At 40.0% G+C, this 12,174-nt stretch overlaps 1 protein-coding gene across 3 annotated transcripts; it reads right to left on the bottom strand.

The window, feature by feature from the left end:
- Positions 1-6,957: 6,957 nt before the first annotated feature.
- On the bottom strand, positions 6,958-9,392 carry slc5a3b (solute carrier family 5 member 3b). Of its 3 annotated transcripts, none has more exons than XM_061088707.1 (2): positions 8,419-9,347; positions 6,958-8,310 (listed from the first exon to the last, which is right to left on the bottom strand). In XM_061088707.1, the coding sequence occupies exons 1-2, from the start codon at positions 9,330-9,332 to the stop codon at positions 7,257-7,259; spliced, it is 1,968 nt and encodes a 655-aa protein (XP_060944690.1). In that variant the 5' UTR covers positions 9,333-9,347; the 3' UTR covers positions 6,958-7,256. The 3 variants fall into 3 exon arrangements, with proteins under 3 accessions (XP_060944690.1, XP_060944689.1, XP_060944688.1); XM_061088706.1 differs by having other exon boundaries at positions 6,958-8,784; positions 8,848-9,347; XM_061088705.1 differs by having other exon boundaries at positions 6,958-9,392.
- Between the last annotated feature and the right edge of the window lie 2,782 nt (positions 9,393-12,174).

The raw sequence follows: 12,174 nt of genomic DNA, 5'->3' as shown, positions 1-12,174 counted from the left end.
GTCGTCTGTCTCCCTATCCCCTGTCTAAAACTTTTCCAACACATTTCCAAACAGTTTGGTGGAAACTCAGTTTTGTGCCAGAGTTCGTAGTCCCATTTTATTACCGGGACATGTGAGAGGAGCGATAAGGACTGTTTTTTTCCACTACCATTATGGCCTACAAGAATGACAGCTCTTGATAATTCTGCTCTTTTTTCCCCTCAATCCTTATCAATAACTGTGTCCTTATCAGCAAACTCATTGTCAGCAGTTTACAGCACCGCGTGTCGATGTGTCACCAGTCAAGAATGTTGTTGTCAACGGTGAGTCTGACCCAGAAAGACAGGAAAAGGCCTCAGTGGTCTATGCCTCATTGATTCACATTCACCATGTTACAGCCCTAGACACTATTCTTCATGCTGTTATGACTAAAAGAGGTAAATATTTCCTTTTGCCATTGAAGCGCTATTTCATGGATTAATGCAAGCTTCCCAAGCATGCCGCCATAGTTTAGTCAGGGCTGTGCGTGGGGAATGACAGGAATGCATTGACTATGTGTTTGCTGTATATTTGAAAGGTCACATCACATTCCCTTCATGTCTGCTTCCGTTGTCACCCCAATAAGCATGAACATCTGTGATGTTTTTAAACTTTCAGAGTGGGTGAATAACCAATGGACTTTTGGCTAGACTCAGAAAATGCTAAAACATTATTGGACACAAACAGAAACTAACAGAAAAGTAGGTAAATACACTTAATAGGTATTCTTGCTTAAACATGCTAGTAACAGAAATAGCAGGCTTATTGTAGATGAAATCCACCATCATCCATCCATTTCCTTTTAGTTGTAGCATTATCTTGAAAACTATGAAACAATAAGTACGATAATGAATAGAAATACACAAATTCAAACACTATTTTTTTTTAGTAATACAAACTCAATAATATCATATTACCTCTCTTATGATTTTCCTAGATGCATTGTGTTGAGGTTCGGGAAAGTTTTGTATGAAATTATCTGCACTTCCTTTACAGATAAGACATTGGCAGCCGTATGTGTACAAATGCCAAACTACGCAGGTCACTTTCAAATCCGGCCTCATGGACAAGGTCCTTTATTTTGTTATATACTATCATAAAATCCCCTGAGGTAGATAGAGGTTTGATATACGTGAAACTGGATTCCACATCACTGGTATAAAGAATGATAGTGAATGACTAAAAATGTGACACACCTCATGACAGGCCTGCGCCTGAAAGAGCAAACAAAAATGTGTTTCTTCAATCTACTGCTTATAGTTGGTATTAAAAGTATAGTTTGCCGAATGTTCAATGTGCTGTACTGAGATAATAAGAAGACAATAGGAAATCAATAGCTCATAACACTACACACTACAAAGTGTACATTTCCCAACATTTATTACAGCGTAATTTCATCATCATGTTACTGTTTCCAACTAAATCATAGCAGAACAAGAGAGTAACAACAGTGGAATGTGGAAGAAAGGTTATACTGTAAGTATTTTGTAGGAACGGGTTATCTAGTTGTTAAGTCGGGGGGAGATACTTTACTGACCAGACTAAATTATTCAACACAGCCTACTGAATATCACACTCAGCTCTCTGGTATAACATGTCATGCAAGTGTGCCATCACACACACCGCAGGGATTCTCTTTGCATACTTTGTCTACTTCAAGACGTTGAACACCTTTTTCTCTTTGTTGTACTCAAGCTGCTGGTGGTGGAGTGGAACTTTTATGGGTTGGAGTTCAAGATTTCAGTGTAAAAGCAAATCAAGAAGTGGGTTCTGTGTTGGTTCAGCCTTGCAGAAGCAGATAAAAGGCCAGCTACAGGAGAAAAGACACCAACGTTAGTACTGTTGATGTTTGAACGAGGAAATCACACCTGTATATGTTTTATCTTAATGTCCTGACTTGATCCTCTAAGGCCCCTAATCCGGCATTTTCAGTGCTAAACCTCATTTATACCGTCAATCTAACCTGAACAACATTGCTTGTCCGAGGTGGGAAACAGACGACATGTTGGGAAGCGTTGCCTCCGATGGTTCAGTTCAGGGCACGTATGAATCTCTGTGTTTTACATCCCCGTGCCAAAAGATTACAAATCCAAAAAATGAGGAGTAAGAATACAAAATAACGGCAGGAGCCTGAGTCACTGCAAACACTGATCAACAGGATGAAAGACTAACTGTGTTAAGTTAACTTATGATATCTCATTTGGAAAGTCCTGCTCAGTACGCCTTTAGGCACCACAGAGTTCACAATGACATTTTAAAAATTCTAATCTAATCTTTAAGGGATCATTTAACTAAATACATTTTTGAAGGCACGTTGCACATAACTAATATAATATTGAAATGCATGCGGCTCGATTCGCCCCATCTGATAATATCATCATTCCTACACTGTGAAGCCATTTGTTTAAGACTATTGTTTCTGTCCTCGCTGTGCAAAACAGACAATGAACAAAGCATGGCCCAGATGCCAGTACTTTTCCACAAGGACAATATCATTAGTTTCTTCTTGGGAAAGAGGGAGGGTACGAGTCGACTAGGGGCTGGGGCCGGCAAGATTTGTAACAGTGCTGGAGTGATATACGATAAAGAAGATTCCAGCTAGTTTGAGTTACAGTGCTGTCAAACTCAAAGCATGTGGTTACAGCAGTGATGGAAAAATAACAATAACATGAGAGCGATGTCGCTGTGGCCTGCAGCTTTGATACCATTAGGATGATGAGAGAGAGACACAAACACAGGTAGTGTTTCCACTAGATACATGCTATTACACAACAGGTATCCATTTAGTACAGTTTAAATAAACAGTGGTGGCGTTAGAACATTTAAACCACATTATGAAATACTCCATTGTTTTCGCTAAGGCATGGGCTGTAGATAAAGATCGGCAACTTGACGACTCTCCAAAATTCAAGCCAAAATGTCTGGATTGCCCTTGTGGCTGACTGCAAAATAGGTCATAAATCCTGCCTCCGCCGTGTTAGCTGATGGGACATGGACCAGCCTAAGAGTCAAAATATGCATCAGAATTTTTTTTATTTTTTCAGTATATTTGGTTTCAAGACAACTGAGAATGACTCGTGATCTGTAAAGTGCATGCATCGGCGGAACCTTGCTTCTATGGCTCCATTCCCCGATCGATACTGTGCAGACTCTGGCTTCAAATGTGCAAGATGGCTGTTTGTATCTTAGTTATTTTGGCTTCATCTCTGGACAGATGGAGGATTTGGAGACGCGTTGTTTTACTTTATATACAGGTGATCAGAAATACTCACGTTCATCTTTGAAAGTGCAACACATTCTTTATGGATTGATTGGACTTTACAATTCCCTTTGTTTATCTAAGGTACTGATAACAACTTCAAAACAAATGAAGCAAAGTTTACAGTAATATAGTCATTGTATGATTGTAAAGGAAGAACTGCTCATTTGTAATGTGGCTCAGATTGCAGCCTGTCACTCAATCATTCATTCCACCGGCTTAGTCCAGACAGACCAACATCGACTCACCAGATTGGGATGAAATGTTGTGACACTCGTGGTCACCAGAGGATGAATCCCATTGGCTCTGGTGATCGTGTGTCTTTTCCTGTTGTGCCACCAGACAGGTGACAGTTTTGCTTTTGGTGAAAATTGCAATCAAACATTCATGTTTCCTCGTGACTTTTGTGGTTTACAGATTTTTCCTCTCATGTCTCTCACCCTTGTGGTTTCGAGTGAAAGATGTCAAAAACTGTTTGATGCATTGCCATGACATTCGGAACATGCATTCATGTTCCCCTCAGAATTCACCCCAATCACTTTGGTAATCCCCTGTCTTTCCCCTGGGCAGCACCACTCGGTCGAACTTTGACACAGAACTAAAAATGTCCGCATACTTAATTAAGATGCATTACCATTTGGTTCAAAGCATTGCAGAGCATAAGTAACTATGTTTCATTATAGCAACTGGTGATAACAGGAAAATATGAATCATTACAATTTTTACTTTATTACAGTAACAGTAGAGTTGGTTTTCCTATTTTTGACAGCAACTTGATGATGTTGTCAGTTTTTGTAGAGAACTTAAATGAATGCTCTTTGTAATTTTCCACCATGAGTAGCAAAAAGACCTAATGTTTGATCTTTTCGTCGACAACACTTAAAAGTATTTAAACTTTAGTCATTTAACTGATAGATGCCCCAAGGGTGTAATGAGGCTTGTCGAGCAAAGGTGAAGAAAAAAAAAAAGTCTGCTATTGGTTGAGTGAATGGTGTACATAAGCTATATGGAAAATTAAATATTAATATGACTTAGCATCACGAGTGCAAGACTTTCTTGTTTTGTGAACAACTGAAAGTGGGGCTTTCAGGTGACTATAAACTAAAGCTTTCCATTTAGCAAACTACTAACAAAGTTACTTATTTACTTGTTTCGCTGAAAAACACCTGCTCCAAACCTTCAGGTAATATTCCCAGTTTATTTCCAAGCTGTGACTCACACACTCCCCTATTAGAGTGTGCGTGCTTCATTTGAACGTGTTGCTATTGAGAGTCAGAGGACATGAGTGATATGAGTCACTGGCTAAATGAAAACACGCATCACGTCCTCTACATGCCAACCTCTGACTCAAAGAGATTTAATCTGCAGTGTTGATTTTATCACTCTTAAAAACACAACCCTGTGAAAGACATTGCTTTGTTGAAGGTTGTATGCAGCCAATTACAATCTCCCCTTACTGTGTTATGAAAAGTTTAGTTTGAGTGAGTTTATTCAAAAGGATTAATACATGGTAAGAAAAACTGGTAAGAAGTGGTGATTTTTGCACTGATCCTGGCTTTTTGATGGTTGAATCTTGTGTATAATAATCCTCTGATCAGATTAATAAAGCCTTGCTTGGGTTTTATATAATCCTGGCAAGTAGTAACAGAAAGCCCCAAAATATAAAGACAAGAAAACGAATAGGAGGCTAATTTTGTTACTATCCAAACCCAGTAGAAATTCTTTAGAGTTTTGAAAACTTTTTAATCTCTTCATACCATAGCAAGTTGCAAAATCACACTTGACAAACAATGTGGTTATTCAGAAGTTGTAAAGTGAATGTCAATAACAACATAACCACATTAGATACATTTAAGTGTTTTATCTGGTCTAAATTTAAATAGTTCAACTATTTCCTTAAAACAGATGCTTTGATTTCTGACAACTTGGATCCAGTTGATAATCAAATGATCAATAAAGAATGTTTCTGGTTTTGCAATATTGTTTAATTCCTTGCAAGTCAACAAATCACCTGAATTTAGAGGAAATAATGACATGAAAAAGAAAACTTGCGTTACACCAAACTGACTTTATGTTAGCCAGTTTTAATAAGAAAGTAAAACAGTGTCACAACATGAAGAATGACAACAACTTTGTCTTTTTTGTCTCAACAGAACCTTTATTTTCAGTCTCCAAAAATAACAATGTATATTCGCTCAGAAAGAAAAAAGAAATGTTTTTAAAGCTCATTCCCATACAGCATTCACTACTTATCAATCGTCAATATGTTATGCATCACTTATGCCGGTTACATTATGAACCAAATTTTTTGGACTGAGGTCGTTTAACTCTCCGCTTAAATTAATAAACACAACATTATTTACCTTTCTATTTTCTTCTGGTGCTAGGTGTTGTTCAGATCTGGTCACCTTCCACTCTGGAAAAGAGGGGCACAATCCAGAAGTGGTTGAATAACCCTTGAAAATGTCATGAGTTTACTCATGCAGTAATGTGCTCATCCTATTGGCTGACATGCAATGTCTGCTTTGCATCGTCGTTGAACATGTACTTAACTATCTGACAAAGCTGATTTACTACATGTTTTTAAAGATATGTGCTTTTCACCACACAAACAATTTCAAGACGTAAAACTTATTTCGTGTGGTGGGTTTTTCACTTTAACTCTGCACACTAAGACACATTTGGTAGAAGGTGCATACGACCGCAGTGCACTAAAGGTACATTGATGCACTGATATTTTAAACAGATTACTACAAAAGAATAGTCTACTGTCAGCAATCCAATGAGCCATGTATAATATTGGACACAATGCAACCGCCTTGACACACTCTTCAGCGATGTGAAACTTGAAATGAGATATACATGAAATTCATTAACATTGGAACTTTTTTCTTATAAAGAGAATAGAAGTAGATAAAATAAAAACACACGAAACACACAGTAGTACAAAAAACATACAAACCAACAATTTGAACCATTGAGAAATACCGGTACAGCTTCAGATATGACTGGAATTTCGTAATCAGTGACGAAACATACAAGTAACAGCCAATGACAATGAATAAGTACCACACAATAATTAGCTTAGCTAAAAAATCTTTAAAAAACAGGTAACAATTTATGCACTTTGAATCCCCTCCATTTTATGTGCATCAAAGTATGTACATGTGAAATACAAGGTGCTAACTGTAAATCGGGCAAAATAATTTTGATGCAAAACCTCAAGGAGGATAATTCAAACTAGTGAATATAATCAATCACTGTAAACAAATATTGGTCAAATGCAACATCAGCAGAGAAACAAAACTTCTTTGCAATAAATATAAACTATTATTTTATAAATTTCAGAATGATCCCCTTATAAAAAGGGAGAAACTTGGATAGAATACTTTGTAGAAAGAAAAAACACTTGGAAATGTATCTGTTAAGTTGCCAAACTTGAAAGGATCATCCAGGAAAACTAAATAGTAATGACATACTTGAAATTCTAATAATATAACTGTTGTAATAATCTTGGACAAAACTTTTAAGTCATAAAACCTAAAAGTTCAGTTACTACAGACATGTATGCTCCACCAGCAACTAAGCTTACACTCAATCCACAAAAATGAAAAACATTTAAAAATCACACATTTTTCTACCATCCAAAAAGACAAGTGCATATGTCAAATAAGGCAAATATTAAAATTCACTTGGATTACTACGATTCTAAAAATCCCAGCAGATATTCTAAAGGATTAACACCAAGCACTGTACAAAATGGACACAGCAGTGCCAAACAAGCTTCATAGTCATAAAGAAGTAAATAGAAGCTTTAATCATTTCAAAATGATTAGAATTAGCTATGATCCCTGTTAGAGAACTACAAAAGACAACTGTAAATATTACAGACAGTTTGTTAAAGCACCCAAACCACCCACCTTTTCAGCTTCATAAAAAGCACCCTACCCGGTCTCCCTTAGTTCAGTGCCAGGTTCAGCTACAGTGAAAAATATACAAACATGAAGATACCCACAGAACAGACGCATAAAAGACCCATGTTGAGGAGAAGCTTGGTACGAGGGGACTCATACAGCATCTTTGCAATGAGTACTTCATCCTCCTGCGAGTCTTTTGGCTGAGCACTCTGTGCCACATCCTTGTGTGAGAAAATCCAGTCCAGTAAACGTGTACACCTGCCATTCTCCCCATCCCCATGGCAGCTATCAACTGCCCTGATCATCTCCATCCTGCTATTACCAAATTGTTCTGCAGGGGAGGTTGCAGGGGAGGTTTCTGTACTAGGTGTTGCTGGGTCATGGTCAGTGGATGGGACAAGGAGTTTAATATCTGCCCCATCCAAACATCTCTCCTTTCGGACATCTTGGGGCAGTTCTTTGAGAAGGTTTCCATCAACATTAGGATGGCTCTGGTCAGTCAGCTTGTACATTTCCTCTCTATCCTTTGCAAGAACCATTTCAACATTGCGGAGCCCCCAGACTGTGGTGTTGCGAACCCGCTCCTCATCTGGTGGGGCAGTACAGAGGCTGACCACCACTGTGACCAGCCCTGAAATCCAGAACAGCCCAGCCGCAAAATACATGTAGTGAACATGGATGATGAAGGCAGGCCTATTATCTGGCTGGTCACAGCGAGGCTGGCGGTAGATAAAAGCTAAGATCAGTCGTGTGATACCTAGTGTAAAACCTGTCATGCCCCCGCAGAATGCACCTGTCTCATTACACCGTTTCCAGAACACACCAAGGAGGAAGAGGGCAGCGATTGGTGGAGTCAGGTAGCCAGCAACTTCCTGGATGTAAAGATATGTCTGTCCACCTTGCATTTCAATAATAACAGGGACCCAAGCAATGCTGATGACCACCATGAACACAACAAACAGGTGGCCAACAATCAGCAGCTCGCGCTGCGAAGCCTTCTTCCGAACAGTTTGGTAAATGTCCAGGGTGAAGATGGTGCTTGAACTGTTGAAGATTGAGTCAAGATCACTCATCAGGGCGGCGATCATGACCGCCATCATCAGACCCCTGAGTCCCACCGGCATCACAGCCATGACCAGGCGTGGGTACGCAATGTTAGAGCAGCCAGCTTGAGAACCACACACAGACATGCAGTGCTCTGGCCCTATGCAAGCAATTTCATCTGGAAACAGGATACGGGAGATCATTCCTGGAATGACAATGACAAACATGGGCAGAATTTTGAGAAAACCAGCCATGAGTGTGGAGCACTTTGCATGAGCAATGTTCTTTGCTGCTAGTACTCTCTGGACTATGACCTGGTCTGCACACCAGTACCATATAGACGCAGGGGTCTGGCCAAGAATAAAGCCTGGCCAAGGGATATCTTCATCCAGAGGACCTCGAAGTATGTAAAGCGAGTTTGGTTTAGGCTCAATGCGACAGGAAGGAGAATATGTGAAGTTTCCACTGGCTAATATAGCAGTAACATTGGGAACCGCTTGCATGTACTTAGTTCTAACGCCCTCGAGCCCACCTACTTTGATTAGGCTGATGATGGTTAAGGTTAAGGCTCCACCAATCATCAACACTGCCTGAAGGACATCCGTGTACAGTACTGCCACCAGTCCCCCAGTGACGGTGAGTAATGCCGTCATACTGATGAGCAGGAAGATAGACAGGTAAAGGTTCCATCCCAGGGACTCCTGAATGAAAAGCGCTCCAGCATACAGGTCCACAGACAGCCTGGTAAAAATGTACAGCATTATAGACAAGAAAGCAAAGTAAACCTTTAGTCTGTGGCCACCATAGCGTTTCGACAGGTACTGGGGCATGGTGTAGACTCCTGAGTGGATGTACACAGGGATGAACACCCAACCAAGCAGCTGCAGAAGTAGAAGTGCATTAAATTCCCATGCTCCAACAGCAAATCCACTTGCTGCTCCTGATCCAGCCAGTCCTATGAAGTGTTCACTGCCAATGTTACTCACAAAGAGCGATGCACCTATCACTATCCATGACATGGAGCGTCCAGCCAGGAAGTAGCCACTCACTGTGCTGCGATTTGCTTTCCACATGGCAAAAAACCCGATGGCCATCACCAGGACAAAATACAGTGCTACCACAGCAATGTCCGCTGCTTCCATTCCAGGAGCCATTTTTATAGATTACTTAAAAAAAAATATACGTCTAGAAAGTACAGCTCATAGCTAATGGAATCCTTACAAAAAGGCATACAAATGATAAAAGTTATGGATTTTAATAATAAAAATGGAGCAATGGAAATGCTCTGCTTTGGTTTGCTGTCTGGATGGAGACTGTCGTAATCCACCGTCAGATCAAATTCACTAGGTGTGCTTCGGATGGGGTTATCCACCGGCACTGAGGTCGTTCTAGATTTAGAGGAGGATGTTGTAGGCCTCTGGTCTAGAAAAGCCTAGACTTAACATTCCTGCAAGACAGCAAAGACAAAGAAAAACACCTCATTAGAGCCTTGATTTTAGAGGGAAAACAGCCAACAAGTTCACAACAACCCTCTGAAAACAGGAGTTACTGGACTCAAGCATCGCGTCACAATCCATAACATAAAATAATCAGAATTATCACTTTATAAACCAAACAAAGATTATATTTACCAGACTGCTGATGCTAATCAAAAAAGTTGGTTTTGCAACTGCAGTATTTTTCCAGTCTTTGGGATAAGCTTTCCTATGATTCTCTTTCAGAAATATCTTTTTAAAAACACAAAGAACTGTCCCACTGTATAAACTTCAAAGAAAGCATAAAGTCATGTATAAAAGAAAAAAGGCAAGGATGGACAGCCTCTAGCCAAAATATTATGAAGTCCCTATTGCTCAATAAGAGGTATCACTAGTAACATTTTGAAAATCTTGCAAAATTACAAAACATGCCTGCAATGATTTAATTTCATGGTTTTCAGGCCATGAATCAACACAGAACAGAGGGAACGCACAATCCAACAGGACATTACCCAATCCCACAGAATTACCATGACCAATTAAACATTTCACAATACACACGGATACACACAGCTAAATCGGTTGCATTGACGCAAAAAAATATAAGCCTAAATCTTGCTTGGAAATGAAGAAAAGGCATGTGACCTCAGGCTGGAAAGGAAAACACTAACTTGCATTAAGCCTTGTTTAACATCTGCTGAGTAATTCAATGGCTGATATCAAGAAACAGATACTTGGAGAAAATAGAGATGGATCAAATGTGCATCGTTGTCAGTAATCGCTGATGTATATGGTGATGTGTGAGTACATCTGGTTTGTGTTAACGACACACAAACACACACTTGGAAGTCTGGCCTCTCCTGAGGTTTAAGTCTGCCATGCGTGGCAGCAAATAACCCCTCTCCTTCCATCTTCACAACCAGGCTTTATATATAACCAACTTTCTCTATAAAAGGAGTCTTTGTTTTCATTTTTACCATCTCTTTGTCAATGTCAGCAACTCTGTGTTCATTCACTGGCCAAGATTCCCTGGCTCTGAGAATACAGCAATGTCATCCCATAGAATAATATAATTTTATTTGTAAAGTTATATAATGAGGGATTTAAACATAATCACTACCATCTCGATATGCCAGCATGTACTTAAAGAGCAATCTCCCACACTGCTATCAAAATAATACGGTGAGAATTAGAATAATTGTATTATTGAATTGATAAAAGACAGGCAGTTTTTATATTCTAGCTCTTCCTGCAGCAGAAGCTGGTAATGAAACTGGAGCTCTGCCTTAAAAAAGTGTCACGTGAGCATCGGTTGCAGGATTTTCAAAGTCAAATGTAATGCTGAGGCAGAACAACAGTGCAGTTGGCAAATATAATGGTCAAATTGACAACACACCGACACATGCCCATCTACAAACCAATCAATGTCACGTGTAGGTAGAAGCAGCCCACCTAGATGATGATAACAAACACATGTCATAAAAATTATTGTCCACTCCCTAAATTGCAATGTAAAAAAAACTAATTGGATCAAATGTTTACATTGTAACAGACATGAAACTTGGTTCGCATCGTTGCCCAAACTTTAAGGTATAAAAATGCTGTTAGACAGTTTCTTCTTCTTCTCTGTTCGTTCTGTTCTGTTTATTGAGGAGTGGAAGCCAACATCGAGGTGCATTACCGCCATCTACTGCTGTACTTCTTTCCCTTTTCCCCTTTTTTTTTTTTTTTGCAAAAACGACAACGGAAATGTTTCCAGGGGATCCAAAAAAGTGATGAACCTGGCAGCATTGAACTACAGCCTGGTTCAGCACTCTTTTGGGTCCCCTGGAAACATTTACTTTGTCGTTTTGGCAATTTGCAGCATGTTTCTGTATTTGCATCTGTTGTAACTCTTTGCTGCCCATGTGTCGCTGAATAGTTGTTTTCTTTATTTGCATGTTCTTTTATTTCAATGTGCATGCATTTTCTTACTTTGCAGTGTGCTGAGCTCTCTATGACACCATATGAATGTGCACCTTACTAAATCAGGAATCGTCAGCAGATGCCGGACAAATAATTGGCCCCCTTGTAAATTGTGCCCCGCCCCCCCCTGATTTTGAAAAACCCTAGAGCCGCCACTGAGTCAAGGTTGCAGGTGAGGCCAGATGACGCCATGATGGAGCAGTGGCAGGGCACAAAAGAAGTGGTACAGAAAACAATGGCGCTTTAATTAAAGAGGGCAGCGGTGGCTGGGATCTTGAGTCTGCCTGGATGCGACGCCACAGCATCCGTCGGAGCTGGAGGAAACTTCTGGAACAGCCGCTCATTCATCCGGAGCCACTCACCTTCAAGGAGCTAAACGTGTAACACGCACCACAACACACAACACAACGGGAGCGTTAGCCCCGGTGTCGTGGTGCATTTCGTGCTCTTGCGAAGATGCAGCCCGGAAGTCCGTGGAGACGTCCAGGTGATGAGA

The sequence above is a fragment of the Limanda limanda genome, chromosome 16 (genome assembly GCF_963576545.1).
Source record: "Limanda limanda chromosome 16, fLimLim1.1, whole genome shotgun sequence".
Taxonomy (NCBI): Eukaryota; Metazoa; Chordata; class Actinopteri; order Pleuronectiformes; family Pleuronectidae; genus Limanda; species Limanda limanda.
Note: the sequence above shows the minus strand (reverse complement) of the source record. Positions and strands in the feature narration are given on the sequence as shown.

What these genes read in the sequence shown, in the direction of transcription:
- slc5a3b (XM_061088705.1), bottom strand. Translation starts at nt 9,392, where the DNA reads ATGGCTCCTGGAATGGAAGCAGCGGACATTGCTGTGGTAGCACTGTAT.